At 39.7% G+C, this 17,959-nt stretch overlaps 1 protein-coding gene across 1 annotated transcript in view; it reads left to right on the forward strand.

Annotated features, from left to right (window-relative positions):
• The first annotated feature begins 568 nt into the window (after nucleotides 1–568).
• MFSD2B (MFSD2 lysolipid transporter B, sphingolipid) overlaps nucleotides 569–17,959 on the forward strand; it is a 33,855-nt gene continuing 16,464 nt past the window's right edge. Inside the window, exons 1-6 of the mRNA XM_050315732.1 lie at nucleotides 569–617; nucleotides 3,100–3,272; nucleotides 7,204–7,328; nucleotides 10,730–10,853; nucleotides 12,759–12,837; nucleotides 16,824–16,993. Of these exons, the coding sequence (XP_050171689.1) occupies nucleotides 569–617; nucleotides 3,100–3,272; nucleotides 7,204–7,328; nucleotides 10,730–10,853; nucleotides 12,759–12,837; nucleotides 16,824–16,993 (720 nt within the window). The remainder of the gene's footprint in view (nucleotides 618–3,099; nucleotides 3,273–7,203; nucleotides 7,329–10,729; nucleotides 10,854–12,758; nucleotides 12,838–16,823; nucleotides 16,994–17,959) is intronic.

Consider the following 17,959-nt stretch of genomic DNA (forward strand, 5'->3'; position numbering starts at 1 on the left):
CTGCTCTTAACTGTAGGAAATGTTTTGGCTTTGCTGGTGCAGAGACCTACCTTCATTTTACCTCTGTCCTGTAGGATACTGAGGCAGAAAATGTGGTCACTGCCGCATAAATTCAGTACAGAGAGTCAGAACTCTGTTATGGTCTGCCTCTTTTGGACACCAGACTGTAGAGCCTGAGTGATTCCTTCCCAGCAACTGGAAAGAAAGGGGCACTCAATGAAATTACCAGGCAGCAGATCGGCAATGATGGTGGCATTTCCTTTCACACTTGGGTATCATTCACATGTAGAACCGCTGTGGTGTTCATGGCTTAATGTACAAATGAGTTCCAAAATAATTAGGCAAAATAAAAGGAAAATAGGCATGAAACAGTGACCTACCTTCCAGGAAGTTCATGAACTGCAGATTCCCTCTGTTTCTGTGGTTGACTGAACAGGACACCTTTGTATGCCATGTTCATCTGACAGCTTGTTTTATTCTGAAAATAACATTCATAACCAAAATTTAATTAAAACTTAACTACTGCTGTGACCAAAGTATTAACTTTGCTTCAAGGTGATCTGGGAGCATGGTTCAGAAAGTAGTTGAGCAGCTTTCTGGGGATGTGTGGAATCAGAGTGAGACTTTATGAAAAACGTACTAAGATTGTAAATTTTCTAACCATGCAACTGATGTAAAGACAGGAGTGCTGCCTGCAGCCTGTAGTTTAAATCTTGAATGACTGCTTCCTGTACCACAGCTTTAATTAGATTAATTCTTAAGAACTTGACATTCTTTGTGTTCTAAAAACATTCTGGAACCATGCATATTATATAGAGGCATTTACTTTTTCTGTGTTATCATGCCTTTAGCTATTGAAAGGACAAGGTGCAACGGTTTTAAACTGAAAGAGGGACATGAGGAAGAAATTCTTTACTGTGAGGGTGGTGAGACACTGAAACAGGCTGCCCAGAGAAGCTGTTGCCTGGAAGTGTTCAAGGTCAGGTTGGATGGGGCTTTGCACAACCTGGTCTAGTGGAAGGTGTCCCTTTCCATGGCAGAGGGGTAGAACAAGATGATCTTTAAGGTCTTTTCTAACCCAAACCATTCTGTGATTCAGTTACTAGGGAAAATAAGTGGGAAAACAGCATATAGATCTAACTGTTTTTCTTGACTTGTTTTAAGGGTGAAATATGAGATAGGATTTGCATAGAAGTGGTTTATGTCTCTTGTTTTCAACTAGAAGTATCTCACCAATGCTTGGAGGTCAGAAGGAAAGGTATCAAAGGAAAAGAAACTTTTAAAGTAATTTAGTTTCTAGGAGGATGGAGGTGAGGCTAGCAGAAGAGAAGAATTAAAAAATAATAAAAAAAAAAGTGAGATAAAGTTTTAAAGTACACAGCCCCTGGAGCAAAGCTCGAGGGAAACATGATGAGTCAAAGGAACAAGATTCTGTAGGCTCCACAAGTCTAGTAAAGCTCACATTTGATAGGACCTGTGTATGGAAAATGGAGAGTTACTTTGTACAGCAAATATGTGTGTAGTCTGTTTGTTGTGCTTACAATCTCTCATCAAAGTAAATAGTGTATTGTTCTAATGAACTCTGTCTTGTGACTGTTTATCACTCTTTTTTTCCTGGGAAGAAGAAAATTGCCAATGCAGGATAAAGTGAGGCCTGCTGTGGTGATAACATTTTGCAGCTCATGCCCTGACACTGTCCACTTCATTTGGGCGTAGTAATGGGATCCCACCCTGTCTTTTTCTGTGAAAACACAAAAAGGAAAGAGCCCTGATACTCGTTCACACCCACTCAGATAAAACAGTTCAGAGAAAAATGTTTAGATGATGAAAGGCTCTGCCTGGAAGTCTAAAACTTCTCAAAACTGTTGAGGAGTAAAGATGATGGGTTAGTAAATTTAAAGATGTTCAGAAATTAAGTAATGTATGAGAATATTATCATTGTGGTGAATTTCATTACCATGTCTCTATTTTTGGCCTGACCTAATATAAGAATTAGGGGTTTGTGTAGGCAGTTCAGAGAGAAGGCAGACCCAGGATTAATGTTTCTATTCTCTTCATGTTTCCTGGCTCTTGCTGATGGCAAATTTTAAAGGGAGACTGAAAGCCCAAAAGTCAAAATTTGCATTCTATGTTTTTGCCTCCAAAAGGAATACAAGATTAACGAAGAGGCATTTTCTTCCTTTATATTAAATTTTATGGCAGGAAATTAAAGATTTCTTAAAGGCTTTCCAGTATTCTGGAACTTTACTATTGGAAAAAAAACAGTGTTCTTCATCAGAATTTCTATTAGAATCTGTGCATTTTTTCTCTTTTAATTACTGCTATGAAACCTTATTTTTAGTATTTATCTTATTTGGCAATTGTGTTAGAGAATATTCTTGGATGTTTACTGTACTTTTCAAACATCAAACACAAAAGAGAGAGCTCAGTTTTTCTAAATTCTTTTAATTCACTTAGGGTGACTTTCTAATGCGGCCCCCAAAATCCCTTTCTGTGTTATGCCAACTCTCACAGATGTAGAAAAGTCAAGTCAAGATATGCAAAGTCAAGCGATTTTGCCAGCATCACACCAGCATTCTGTGACAAAGGCAGGAATGGGGCACAAATGTTTGGGATATGTTTGATCTGGATTTGACTGTTGAACTTTCTTTCTGTGAATGTTTAATTACTGAGGTATGAAAGTGTATATCAATTATTATGGTTTGAAAGGTTAATGTAAGAAATTATTCTTTTAAAAAGTAAAACAGTTTTCAACCTTAAACAGTTAATTAAACATTCAGTGACAAAACCAAGCTCAGAAAATAGTGTGACAGTATGTGCACTTCTCAGCTGCTTCTTGCTTGTTTGTAGACTTGTTCCTTCTTCTGTGAGAAGACGGTAGGTAAGCCTGAGGGTCATCACAATTCACTTTCAGGAGCACTGTCATCTGTTTTTATGGGCTGAATTAAAGAACAAAACCATTAAAAATCAAAGTAATGAGCACCCAAATGCCTGTTGATGATAGGGGCTGAGGGCATATGGATTTGCTAGTGGAATAGCTGGGAAGCAAGTACATTAAAGTGGTGTTGACTGTAGACTTTAACCTTATCACTTCTGTAGCTTTTAACTTGTGTACCTTGTTTTTCTCATCATTTGTTCTGCTTCTTCTTGCACAGGAACACAGGCTCTCGATTTGCAGCAAACTGTGCTATGCAATAGGAGGTGCCCCAAATCAAGTGGCAGGGAGTGCTGCTGCTTTCTTCCTGCAGATCTACCTGCTGGATGTAGCCCATGTAAGTAACCCAAGAAACATTTACAGACTGCAGACTTAACTCTGATGTTGTCAACCATGTCCCTGAAATGATAAAAGGGGAATTAGCTAATAAATATTCCAAACTGTCTTGTTATCCTTGCCTCTCGCTGTTCAGCATCCTGGAAACTGCATGAACTTGTCCACAAATATCTTTTTTTCCCACTAGTTTCCTCTTTGTCTTGAAGTGGCCATTGTTTGCTTTTAGGTTGGGATCATTATTAAAACTTTAGGTGCTGTAGAGCTCTCACACTTGTGGACACAAGAAAAAGCTGTTCTCAGTGTCAATAGTCAGATAATGTAAAATGTGAGACATCTGAGACATTAATAGCACCATGTTGGGGTTATGAAGTTCTGTTCATTTGGTTCAGTTAAAAATCACTGCAGCTGCATCCAGTAGTCAGCATAATTTCACACAAGTATTATTTGGTTTGTCTAAGGTAATTTTGTTGCAAAGAAAGCTGAGTTATCCTTCCTGCAGGTTCTTTGCTTGCAGTCTGTGGCTTTCTGGTGCAGAAGCAGACCTGGTGAAACAAAGTAGTGGGAGTCATCCCATTCATCTGACTTTCAGCTGCTCCAGCTTTCTAGATTTCAGGACAGCAGAGAAACAAAGAAAATCAATCCATAAGCAATTTTTACTGTTTTAGATTGTCTTGTATGCCTGCCTGGTAACTAAGAGGGATGGATAAAGTATTAGGATAGAAATAAGGATTTTAGGGAGTTGAGGCCAAATTGCAGGGATAGTGGGAAGAGCTGTAGCTGAAACTACCTGAGTGACATTCAGCACTGCTGACTGTTTCTGTTTGCTGGAAAGAGCAGGAAGTTCTGCATCAGATGTCATTGCCCATTCACTGTTCCAGATGTAAAAAATGTGGGATATTATGACTGGAGGTGTCCAAAAGTTTGGGTTTATGATTTTCCTATAAAAGTCTGGTATTAGAAACCAAGGTGTGATTTACTTGATAAAATTTGCAACACAATAAGATGGGTGCGTAAAACTGAGATCATCTTGGGTGCCTTGTTGAGATCAAAGTCACAAGACCTAGAAAAGGGGCCAGTTTTGGACAGCAGTGTCAAAGATGTCAAGTGGATGATATGAAATCTGAGGAGCTGGAAGTGTTACAGGGAGCTTGGAGAAGCAGGAGGGAGGTGGGTGCAGCTCTGACTACACTTGTTTCCCCCTTACATCAAGGATGGCAACACAAGGCACTGGAGAGGAGGAAGCGTGAACAGAATGAGAAATTCACTGATGCTGTTTTTCCCAGGGTGCTTATAAATATGACAGTTTCCCCACTCTCTGCTTATCACAGAAATCGAAAATTCTTGAAGCAAGGGACTGTTTCTTTATGTGTTTGTGTACAGTGTCCTGAAAGCCAGGGCCCCATCCTTGCATCTTTGGACACTTCCTAAATCAATGACACAGTAATAATTATATTATTAAAAACCTTCTACTGAAACCAAATGATTTTGCTTAATGTTTGTAATGATACACTTACTCCTTCATTAAGGGGCTCAATTATTTGTTCCCTGATGGTTTAGTTTGTTCTCTGAAGTAATCCTGCAGGGATAGGGTTTATTTCAAGGCCTGATAAACAGCTCTGAAATCCTGTGGTTTTTTCCACACATTTTCAGGGGAGAGCATGTAATTTTATAGTCACTATCTGGATTTAATTCTTGCCCACTTAGAGGGCAGAACTGTTTTAGCTCCTTGAGAGACTGGGAAACCTTCTAGCTGTAGTTTTTCATACATAATCCAGATACTTTCTAAGAAAATTTAATTTGTATTAATTTTCTTTAGCTTGCAGTTTTTCCATTTGAATTCATGTTCCACGTAAATTACCTGTATAAACTACATACATAAATGTAGCTCCAAAGCACGCAATATCCTTGAGGCAAATTACTATAAAACACTAAAACCTGTGATAAAAGGATCCTGGTCTTTATTGCTTTTGAGATGGGCAAATTTAGCATAAATTATCTTGTATTTTATAACACTGAGAAGTTTCTGGCATTGGTGCTGACAGACATTGTTTAGATTTAGGGGCTAAGAAAATGCATCCAAGGGATGTATAAGCCCATGCCAGTGATGAAGACAAGGTGAATACACACACTCCACTCATAAGAGAGGTTTTGCTTTTTGCTCAAAGCTTTCTTCCACCTCTGCTTATGTAATATCCACTTCCTTTCTGTGTGTTTGAGTCATCTGAACAAAATACCATTGTGAAACCCATCTAATTTGTAATTTTGTGTTCTCTCATAACTGTAGTATTTCAGCCCCTCTGTCCTTCTGACTGCCATTTGGTTCGTGTTTTGGCTGACCTTGAGGAGCTCAGCGACTCAGAATTCTCTTGAGAAGCAGCAGGGACTTCTGAGCAGTTGTGGTGCAGCCCCCACAGCAAGGCTGTCTAAGGGTTGGTGGGTTACTTGCCACTGTGGCTGTGCACAAGTCAGCAAAGGTGGATGAGGTGAACATCAGCAAACTGCTGTGGGACACAGCCCATCCCAGCCTTGTCCTACCATTCAGCAACAGAAGGCTTGCAGAGCCATTGTCACTACCTGCTGGACACTACCCTTCCCAGTTCTTCTCTGTTTATAAGCTTTCTCAGGTGGGGTATCTGTCTTGGAGCTGGTGGAGACAGGAAGATTGGCTGCCACTGTAATTTCGCCTGATTTGGGCTAAAATGTAACAGGTGTGATTACAGAAGTGGATAGCACCTGCCTTTTACAGAGGTCATCCAGGACATTCAGAGATCCCTGCTTCCTTCTTTTGCCTCTGAGGGAAGACTGTTATCAAAGTCGGTGGGTAGGGGATCTGCTCCAGCTGGAAGCCAGGTGATGCTGCCTGGGAGACAATATAGTGGGCAGAAAATGGAGGGATACCTGCTCAAGCTGGGTCAGCTTGCTCAGCTGCATTTTCCAGGCTTCCCACTGTACTGGAGCGCTAATAGCGTGAAGAAGCGCAGAGATGAAGGGGTTTTGTCTGCTGTTGCTGTTTAAGCCACAGAGGCTGTTTCATCAGTCTCTCTCAGTAATTGCACTGAGGAACATTCATATTTATATAGCTTTTAATGACTTTATTCAGGACTGTAGTTACAATGGCGTGAACTGAGCACTTGGAGGAGAACCCACCTCTTTTGATCATCATGTGATGGGAATTCCTAAGCTCTGTACAGACATATGTAAAAAAATAACTACATAGCCTGGGATAAACTATATTTCTATATGGGCGCTAAAATATTGTCCTCCTTGGTTAACTTCTTGTTAAAGGATATACCCACTTGGGCATTTTATTTTTATGTAATCCACGAACATTTTTCAAGTGAGATTTGATGGATGTGTGCTGGCACCTTTGGTTTGAACAGATGTGCCTTATGCAATGCAGTTGTCACAGTTCGGTGCTGAGCGGATAAAGTCTGCTGTGCTACAGCCTCTTCCTCAGCCACATGCCACCAGTTGGCAGCCTTGTTGCTAATATCAGGAGATGAAAAAACTCGAGTGCATGTAAACAGCTCCCTCTGTTATTTTCTAGATCAGGTCAAGATAAAGATATGAGGGGATGGAGCAAAGCAAGAGGGTAATTACAGAGGGACTCTGTCAGATTGCATGACTAAAACAAGGACTTTGCTATTTGACTATCTGATTCATTTTCCTCATTCTAAACACATTCAGGATTTTCCCTTCCTTGCATTTTCTCCCTCTAATTCATTCATTCATGATGCCTGTCTCAGTGCCTCATTTGTTTGCTATGGGTAACCAATAGGAATTTCTATGACAGCAGCAGACATGTTTTGTACATGAACTATCATTATTCTTTAAAACACTGAGGTGTTTTTTTTCTGGAAAGTTGCTTTATGCTGTCTCATTGTGTTGTGAAACAATGGCTCTTGTTTACAGTATTCTGTCTGTATTTTCAGATTACTCCATTTCATGCCTCTCTGGTGCTGTTCATTGGCAAAGCCTCAGGTGCATTTACTGATCCTGTTGCTGGCTTTTTTATTAGCAAAAGTAGATGGACAAGAATTGGCCGGCTCATGCCTTGGTAAGCATAAATGTGTACATATATTTACATATATATATATTATTATTGAGTTTGTGATCATACAGCCACCTCACTGAATTAGTCATAGTGATTGTATTCATTCTACATATATAAAATCAAAAAGAAAAGTTGTCATGTCATCTATTTGCCTTTAACTTTTTCATAGATGAAAATATGGAAGAGACTTTTACTGCTGGAGGTACAAACAAATAAAACCAGGATACTGCGTTGTTAACAAAATGGGAACCTCAGATCTAAAACTTTCTTTAATCTGTGGTTGAATTTTCATCTTTGTCTAAATTCCTTTAGTTTGGCCTCACTCCTCCACGAAGTTGGAACTTGTCTCTACTTGTGCCCTAGAGTGCCTTCATGTCTCATATCAGCCTTCCAGGAGCTCCATGAGCTTTAACTCCCTCAGCCTTTCAGTTCAGGAAAGGGGTGTGTGTGTGATCGGGGGACAGATGTGACACCATGGCCCTGCCCTGACACTCTGTTAGATTCCTCCTTACACCACTCATTCTGCTCCTGCTCTCTCTTGCATCCAGTAATCAAAATAGTTAATTAAAAAATCCCCATGGCTTTTATAATGAATGAGGTGCTGTGAGGTTTTCATCAGCATTTCTAAAGGGAGAGTGTGATGTTTCACTGTAACATCTTACCCTTGTGTGCACTCCAGTCAGTGCACTCCTACATGTGCTGTTTGTGTGCTCTAAGGAGAGGTTAGAAGAATGAATTTTACATGTATAGGAAGGAGATTGACAGGTATGAAGCAAGAAAATCGGGAAAGATTTGTCCATGCTGGAGGAACTCAGGCTCATTTGTGCCACAGAGAATGTATCTGTTAATTTTTTAGTACTTTGGAAGTCAAGGAGACACTGAGTAGTTTGTGAAATGGGGCATTTCTCATCACTCTTTCTCTCATGCATTGTAAGGATATATTGTAAGGTATTTTGAATCAATAAACTTTGAATTAATACAACCCCCAAACTTGATTCACAACAAAAGTCCTGAGCAAGGAAGTTGTAATTTCAGGGAAAATAAGCCCAGTTTTTTTAGCTGGTAGTTCTCTCACTGTCATCTGGTTTTAGAGCTACAGAAACTTGTCCATGGACAGCTTATATCTGACAAAATATAGAAGGCAAGTACATGTTGAAAAAGGCTGAGATCAGCTGCTCTTGGCCCCAGTAGGAAGAGGGTCTTGAAGTCAATGTTGAGGTTTTTGCCAGGAGCTCCATGGGAACAGAGGAGTGTTCTGCTGATTCTCTTTTCAGGATTTGGTTTCTGGCCAGGTAACTGGTGTGGTTTTTAATAACCACTGAATTAACCAAGCAACAAAGTTATTAAAAAATAAAATACTAAAAATTTTGTACAAATGCTATTAGATGTATTCTGATACTTTTTATTTCAAGCTCACTGAAAATACAGCAAATACATGTGCTTATTGTTGGTGTTAAATGGATGTCAGAATGACTCCTGTTCTAGCACAAGCATGAACTTATCAACCCCTTGCACTGTAAGCCAACTACAGCACATCTTGCACTTACTACCCGAAAAGTGCTTATCTAACCCTGCCTTTCATCAAACAGCTGCTTTCTTTGCAGGAGGATTTTGTCCATTTTTTTGGTAATGGTGATATTTTCATGAAAATTTTAGTCCTACACTTTGGAAGTCAGACCATTTTTATACAAAGCAAAAAAAACCAAACTAAGGGACTTCCACTAACTTAAAAATACTGTAGTATTTTGAAATTATTCTGACTTTTTAATAATCTAGAGTGAAGCAGTGGAATTTTGTCAGTCAGAAAAGCTTGCCAACAAAGCAAGAACATCAGTAAAGAAGGAGAACATTTAACTACCTCTTAATACTGTACTCAATATGGCATGAAGTTATCAATCACTATTGGTCTCTTATTTAATGTGTTTAAAAGGCAGAGGCAGACATTGACTTGAAATACCGGTCATATATTTTGGCAAAGAGGTAACAGTAGACAAGCAGATATTCAGCAACTTCAGCAAGGCTCTGAAAACTCACTGACATTACAGAGGAAAGGAAAACGTGGAAAGAGAAAAAAAGGGGGCAATAATACTAAGAGGGTTGTTGCTGAAGAGTTGCATGAAAAAGGGACTGTGAAAATATTTCGTGTGGTGACTCTGCCTGGACACCCTCTGGAGGAGCTCACTCAGAGAGAGAGGAAGGTGGTTTCCCTGAGATGTGCTAGGATTTTACCCTTGTTTATGTTTTCCATTGCTGACCTGCTGTGGGTGGCCTGTGGCTTGGGGACTGGAGGGACAGAGAATACCAGAACCTGGCACTTTCCTGGTAAATGCTCAGCTCCCTCCCAAAGAGCAGTGTGGGCAAGCCATTGTTTTACTAAACTATTTACCCACATTACTCTTTTGTATTCCAGGTTTTCAGTTCACGATTGCAAAATAATCAGCTGACCCCCAATGTCAGTAGTGCTGTTGTGAAGGGATTAATCTGTTTTCTCTTTTACATGTTTGGAAATTTTTTGTCAGGATCTTGGTCATCCAAATACATTGTTTAATGCCTGATTTACAAGAATACAGGAGAACCCTGATTGCAGCTCTGACTTTTAGGAAATAGTAGCACCTGACCACTTCTTCTGCGTCATGGAGTTTGAAAAGTGTTATTTGCCTGAAATAAGTTTTAGACTAATGTAATTTTTTTGTGGTTCTTTTTTTTTAAAGCCACCTTCCACACCAGAGGAAGATCCTGTTGTGTTTGAAGTGTTTAGGAGTTTTGCTGTTGAGTTAAATGGAGCAAATTGTCATATATCCACGTAGATACAGAAGTAGGAACTTTCACAGTGGGCTGTCCTTTTTATGCTGTTTTCAGTATTTTTAAATGTATCAACATATTTGCACTTCCTTGAAGTAGCAGTGAAGAGGCTCGATTGAGAGGAAAACTGAAGGAACTAAAATTGGGAGAGGGAACCTTAGTGATAAGTAGGATCATATAAAAATTGCTGGAGCATGCAAAGACACGATGACAGAACTTAGTCTTCAGGGGTTCATTTCTAATAAATGTGTGATCTGAGACATGTAGCAAGGCATGGCAATATGGGTGTTGTGTTACAGTGCATGTGCAAGGAAATTGTGTCTGTTCTGAGTGGGATTTAATTTAAGTGTAGCTCTTTTCTTTCAGATTTTCGGGGGGGTTATTATTTTATTTTTATTATTTTATTATGGATGTACTTGTACACTTTTTATATTAATCTGTATGTAATGCACACTAACTTAATACTTAAAAGCATGGCATTATCATAGTTAGAAAAATTGCAGATAAAATAACTTGTATTATATTGATTATTAGCAGGAAAATTTAATGTGCTTTGCTATCATTATGTTAAGATTATTGGTATGTGTTAATCTTCTTTGCAGGATGCTGGCATGTACACCCTTCACAGTAGTGTCCTATTTTTTTATGTGGTACCTGCCTCCTTTTGTGTCAGGAAGAGCTGCATGGTACGTGACTTTCAACTGCCTTTTCCAAGCTCTGACCACAGTAAGTAGATTACAGCTCATGATGTTCTCAGCCATAACTTGCTTGTTGTCTGTCTGTATTAATTCATATTTAGTTAACTTGACTTCACATTCTGCTTCAACTTCTAGTGTGTTTAAGGGATAGGCAAATGTCCATTTATCAAACTCTGTTAGTAGATGGTTTCTGCCAGTGCTCTCACTGGCAAATGACCTGCTAATTCAGACAAATTACCTCCAGTCACTTCCATTGGCAGTGCCCTAGATACTCAACTATATATAAATTTTATAGATCCACAGAGACATTTGGATTCCTATTTGCAGTCAGACATCTAACTGCTCATAGCTTCTATTTTCAGGAGCAGATTAGGAGACTAAGCAGGTCTGTGGCTCAAGTTCTGGGTGTTTTGACTCAAGCTAGGAGGCAATGAAAAGTCAGGGTACCAGAGCTGACAGAGTACTCATGGTAGGCACCATGATTTTTATGCCTGGTTGGAAGAGTTTGGGCACGATTTTTTTAATACACCCCAGAACTTGCAATATTTATGCAGAAGCCCCAATTTCAGTGGATCCCAAATAAACTTCTCTGACACATTCCATACTGTGCATGTAGGGGTTGCATCCCATCACCCCATTTTGCCTGGTAGCCAACACCAAGATGAACAAGGTACCTTTCATGAGTAGCAGCATCACACTGCAGATTAGGACTGGAATTGACACAAATCTGTTGGACCTGGGAATTCTGCGTTCCTGTGTTAAGCTTGCATATTTCCCTAGCTCCTTTGTTTCCTCTGTAGGAAGATGGTCCAGAAGGCATTCATTATGGTTTTAAATAATTTCCTATCTCTTTTGAAGGAGAAACGTGTTCTCCGTGGCAGAGCTTTGAAAATCTGCATATTTGCCATGTCTGGTGGAGGAGAACAGAAATGCATTTTAAACCAATAGGGCAGGATGCAGATTGCAAGACCTGGTTTGGCTACAGATCTCTGTGGTGGTGGGAACACCACAGAGAACTTGATTGTTCAAGCAGGTTCAGGTCCCACTTCCACTTCACAATAGTCTGAGAGTTAGGCCCATATGTCATTCCAGGATTGTAGAAGTGATTTTTATTTTAGTTCAGTGTTACGAGGACAGGATGCCACCCACATCACAACCAATGAAAAGATCAAGCCTTTGATGTTCAGCAGTTATTTTCACTGAAGTACTACTGGAGATAAGGCCTCTCCTGCAGTAAAAGTGGGACTCATTCACCCAGCATCACAATAAATATTGCCAGTGCATTTTTTTCCACCGAGATTTTACAGCAAAGTATCAATTGCATGCTGGATACAGTGCTGTAAAAATAATAAGGCAACACTCTGTCTACCTTTTTGTCAGTGCACAGACATAGCAATTGGGTGTATTCATCTATTCTTAAATTAAGGAGTGTGTGGAAAAATGGCCCTAAAGACCAAGTAGTTTTCACAATTATCTCCTGGAATTACATGATTAGACAAGTAGTTGAAATATTTTGGTGATTTATATAGTCTTCTGGCTTGAATAAAGTGGAAAATTACATATTTCTTCTTCATGGCTTTACGTCCTGTTGGTTAGCTCAAGCTAGGAACATGGTAGTCTCCTAGAGCAAAAAAATAGGTGTTCTGTAGCCTATCTGTGAAGGATATTTTCCCAAGGAAACTGAAGAAGCACAAGAATAATAACCTACTGGTATTTTATTATTTATTGTTTCTATCGTGAAAGATACTGTTTTCCTTTTATATGCTTTACAACCCAGAAAGAAAAGAGGTCTTTGTGCTAAATAATTGGTTGAGGTCTCTAAGTGAATGTTCTAGATGAATTCCAAGGTCACATTTAACCATTTTCCTGGATATCAGAGGAATACAGCATTTTTAACCAGGCATTTCTTAAGTGATGTTCTTTCTTTGCATAGTTATTCCAGGTACCATATTCTGCCCTCACCATGTTCCTCAGCACAGACCAGAAGGACAGAGATTCTGCAACAGCATATCGTGAGTGTGAGCTGGGCTTTCTCATGGGGATTAGGGCTGAGTTTGATTGAAAATCATTCTCAATCTATGGGAAGTTCTGAGTGATTTGTGTCCCTAAACTGGACTTTTATAAGAATTTTCTAATATTTGACGAAAATGATTTTGCCTTGTAAGGAATTCTGTTTTTCTAGACAAATAGGAAATGTTAATGTTTCATTGTCTCAAATTGTCTGGCTAGGTATAAATTCTTCTTGGTTTATTGCTAGCCAGATGAAACAATAAAAAATCACTCTTACCCAAGTCAGGGTAAGGAAGAATGATTTCCTTTAAAGGTGATTTGTAGGGGAAAATCCAAACCCCACTAAATTAAAGAAAGCCTGAAAGTAATTTTAAGGTGTTTGTTGTTTTGATTTTGTTTCATTTAGGTTTGTTGCTTTGTTGTGTTTTGGTTTGTGGGTTTTTGTTTGTTTGGTTTTTTGTTAATGTTTTCCTAAGTTTACATGTTTCATGTTACAAATTCAAATTCCAAACCTGTTTTCTCTGAAAAAAGTTGAGAACACATAGAACCAAGACTGTTAACCTCACCAAAAAGGAGATCAACTTTGTGTGCATGTTCACACAAACTGAAATATCTCTTTTCATTTCAGTGTATATTTAATTAATTCTAAGTATATCAGGTAGTTTAAGGACAGATCTTGCTGTGACAGAACTAACACTGACAGGATTAGTTAAAAGAATGAAGGCTTCCAGACCATATTTCTGGCTTTTCAACAATCAGAACCAGACTAAGTTTTTGCTTTGAAACAAAAGGATCAGACCAAAAAAGTGCTATGAAAATATTTTCAAAATTTCCTGTATAGACCATAAATTGAATGTAAGATCAGTTTCTTCCCCTCCTACTCTCTTGAGCTCTATTCTCATGCCTTCTTTACTGTGCAACTGCACTGAGCAGGGTAAAGAGAAAGGAGTCAAGATATCACACGGAAGACTTCTCTGTGTCTTAACTTGCCTTTCAGTGTTGCTTTAGAATAACTTGCAATTTTTTTGTTGCATCTGTTTTCTCTTCCTGGCAAGAGCCCTTTTCTCTTCCATTAGGCCTTCTAACCCTCAACATACTTGACTGAGTATATTGAAACCCACAGAGGCACAATGAAATGGCCAGAACTGCTAAAAAAATTCTACATACAATATCCCCTGAGCAACCCAATCCCCTTTCCGGCCACATGGAACAGTTGTAATTTGCATTATCATCAACTATCTCAAGAGAAAGTCTGGGCTAGCAGTCACAGGACAGGACTAAACAGCAGGAGATTCCAGTTGTGTTATATTCTTTGGCACTGACTGTATTCTGAGTCATCTGGCCTAAATTCTAACTAAATCCATGTACCTAGTGTTTTCTATTGTCTGGTTTTATGTCTTCAGAGGCTGTGATTCAAATAAATGGGCTTTCTGATCTGCTAGTCCCATGCAAGGCTTCATAGGCATGTGAAATTTGTACTCATAAAAACTGTTGAACTCCATGGCTGAGAGGTGTCACACATTTTATAGTGTCATTTTATTGTTCAGAAAGAGTTTCACTTTTGAGTGTACAGCTGTTCTCCTAAGCCAAATTAAGATGTTGGAATGAACCATAGTTTTGACTTTTCAGATGTTGATATTTTTGTATATTTTGAAATGATATTTGTTTGGAGCCAAGTTTTTGTAATGGTTATGATTAAGTGAGAATATTTTTTTGTCCTTTTTTTTTTTTTTTTTTGTTAAGTGTTTTACTTAAATACTTTTGCCTCTCTTTGGGTTTCATAGAGTATTATTCTTGTTGATAGACTGTCTTGGATGCAGTCAGTTGTTCAGGCATTTCTTCAACTGTTAAAGAAAAACAGCTGTGTAATATGAAGTGAGCTCTTAAAAAAAAGATAGGGATCAGAGGATCCATTACCCTCTGCTGGAGACAAGCAGAACTGCTTATTATAAATTTTGTTCTGCTGTTTTTATGAATGCAAGGTAGAAATACTGGATTCCAAAGTTGCTTTAACATAAATCCTACTTCAGTCTGGGCAAAACATAACCTACTTCAAGGTACAATCTGCTTTCTGAAAGATCAGCTCTCTTGGCTAACGTGGAAAGTAATACATCATAAATTCTGAGCACACAAGGACTTTGAAGTCTGTCTGTATCTCAGCTCCTGCTACTTCTCAGAAAGTAAGGTTTCATAGTGGCTGCATTTCTGATGCCTCTAATGATGCTTCTGAGTTTGATTCTGTACAAGTGCGTGATGAAATGCAGATGTAGAGCCCTAGACAAAGGTTATAAATGTGTAGGTGGTGTTGTGAATGAAAGGTGTGATTTGAGTGCTTTGCCTTTGCATTGAGGAGTCAACAGCTTGGAAGTTCTGCAATGCCCAACTGAGGCTAGTTTGTGTTCAAACCCTTCAGACCAGGCTGATGTTAAATTTCTACCATCTGCCAGGGTTTTAGTGTGTATGGACTGGCCTGTAATGTTGCTAGGAAGATTGGATGTGAAGTTTGGGGAAGAAACTTTTTATTTTTACTTCCCATTGGTTTAAATGAATGTTACGTGGCACCTCAAATTTTCCATTCAGGAGTATTCTCTGTTTGGGAACGTAGTAGCCATGGTTTAAATGACCCAAGTCTGCTAGAGAGCCTCTCTTTCCTTTTCCTTACTAGATCCTCCATAGCTCCATACAGCCTTCATTACTGCACTATCTGAACTCCTCACAGTCTGTGTGCGTTGCCCTCCCGTTAGATGGGGAAGTATTTTTAGTTCCTTTACAGGGACACATGAAAAGGTGTGTCTGAGGTCACCTAGGAAGGCTATTATAGAGCAGGGAACTTGAATAAACTTGAGCCTGGGAGCTTTTGAAATGCCTGTCATTTCCCAGAGAGAGTATGATAACCACCAGGACACAACCTGCTCTGGAAGCAGCCCTTCAAGATCCCCCTTCTGAGAAAGGAACATGGGACCCTGGGAGCCACTGAGAGAGACAAAATAGAAAGAAACCTGGAATTCTGGTCTATGAGAAGAGCATTCCCTCATAAACAGGGAGACTTGGTCCCTGTTCCTAATGTGTTCGTGCATTCAACCCTATGCATCTTTATGCAATATGTATAAATAGGGTTTAGGGTTTGGAGCTAGGACAGGAATTCAGTTTATCTCCCTGCCACAGGGGATGCTGGATATGGCTGTATTGCATGGAAAAAGGCATGGTAGGCTTGAAATCCCTCAGGCTGAGGAGGGTCTAGGACCCAAATTAGTCACCACTCTCCCGTGACAGAGCTGCCACAGCCAGTCACCTGGTTGATCAATGTCATGAACTGGATGCCCATGGTTAGACCTTTGCTTTCCCAAATGGAAACCTGGGTTGTTTTTTCAGATGATCCCTTGTTCTGACAAGTCTTAGTGATCTGAATCATTCTCTGAGATGTAGGCAATGTAGTTCTGCCTGACTGTGGCCTTAGGCACTTAAGAACAAAAGTATCTGCTGTTTCCAAGGGCTTTGCAACTATACTGTTTCCATAAACCTGAGGTAAATATCACTTTATTTTACAGAGGGAGGACCTAGAGGTCTGATCAGATAAGTGTTTCACAAGTTACTGTCAAGCTTGAGATGAACAGTCTGATGTTACGGCTCCTAGTCCTGCTTTGGAAAAAATGGCATTTAACATTTAAACTGTACTTCCACTCTGGTCCTTGAGATGAAAGGTTTCTGTGTTATCCCCTTGTGGCTCTTAATCTCAGCATTCAGCATCTCTCATGCAGCTTGTATAGAAAAGGCTCCTTCACGGAGGCTTCTAAAAGCTGATCAGAAAATAGATGACAAAACTCATTCCTTGAAACTGTTCTATCAATGACCTTCTAATTCTGCTGTTCTTGGTATTGCTCTTTGTGCTTGTTCCCTGCAAAAGAAAATGTTTTGATGAGGTTTATCCTCAGTGAGACAAACAAGCAAGACTCTCATCCTCAGTGGACATTTGTGCTTCCTTCTTTAGGAATGACCATGGAAGTGCTCGGGACCTTGATCGGAGCGGCACTTCAGGGGCAGATTGTGGCCAGTGCTCATGTCTCTCATCACTGCACTGTGAATCCCCCAGTAAACACAACTGACTCCTGGCATGACACTACCAGCATTCCAGACCCCTTGGATATCCTGTCTCATCAAGTAAGTGCCTATGGGAACATCCTAAAATCTCTCAGGGAGAAGGGTGGGGATGTTTCTCTGATACCATATTATACCATCCAGCTGGATGAGCACGGGCATGACTCCCTTGAGATCAGTAATGCTGGAGCTGAGACAATGACCTGGTTGCAAACAAGGTTTCATGACTGTTGTCTTTGCAATCCCTCCTCAGCATGACAGCAGAATTACTCTGAGGAGCTTTGCTGAAGATACCAGACTGTAAAGTAGCTACAGGAGGGATAAAAGACAGGGACCTGTTCGAGCAGAGCCAGAGGAGGGTCACAAAAATGGTCAGAGGGTTAGAACACCTTTCCTGCAAAGACAGGCTGAGAGAGCTGGATTTGTTCAGCCTGGAGGAGAGCAGGCTCTGAGGAGACGCTATTGTGGCCTTTCTGTACTCAAAAAGGGCTTTTTAGAAAGATGGAAAGAGACTTTTTGCAAGGGTCTGCAGTGACAGGACAAGGGGGAATGGTTTTAAACTGAAAGAGGATTCAGATGGATACCTGGATTTAGATGGATATATAGATTTTTTTTCTGATGAGGCACTGGCACAGGTTGCCCTGAGAAGTTGCAGCTGTTCCATCCTTCGGAGTGTTCAGGGCTGGGTTGGATGTGACTTAGAGCAACCTGGTTTAGTGGAAGGTGTCCCTGCCCATGAGAGGTGGTTGGAAATAGATGCTCTTTAAAGTCCCTTCCTACCCAAAGAATTCTATGATTCTATGAAAAAATGGTGGCTAGAGCAAGCCATAACCAACAGTATGGAAGTACTCTGTAACTTAATTTATAGCTCTGATATTAAAAAAAAAGCAAAGCTTTATCCCAAATAAAGAATAGTTCCTGCATTCCTTTTTTTCACCATGTTATTTTCTGAAATGTAAATAACTTAACAAAAGCTATTTTCTTGAAGGTTGTCTATTCTTACGTGGTTCATCTGACTATCTTTGCATC

This window comes from Myiozetetes cayanensis, unplaced genomic scaffold (genome assembly GCF_022539395.1).
Source record: "Myiozetetes cayanensis isolate MyiCay16 unplaced genomic scaffold, myiCay2020 scf2-11, whole genome shotgun sequence".
Taxonomy (NCBI): Eukaryota; Metazoa; Chordata; class Aves; order Passeriformes; family Tyrannidae; genus Myiozetetes; species Myiozetetes cayanensis.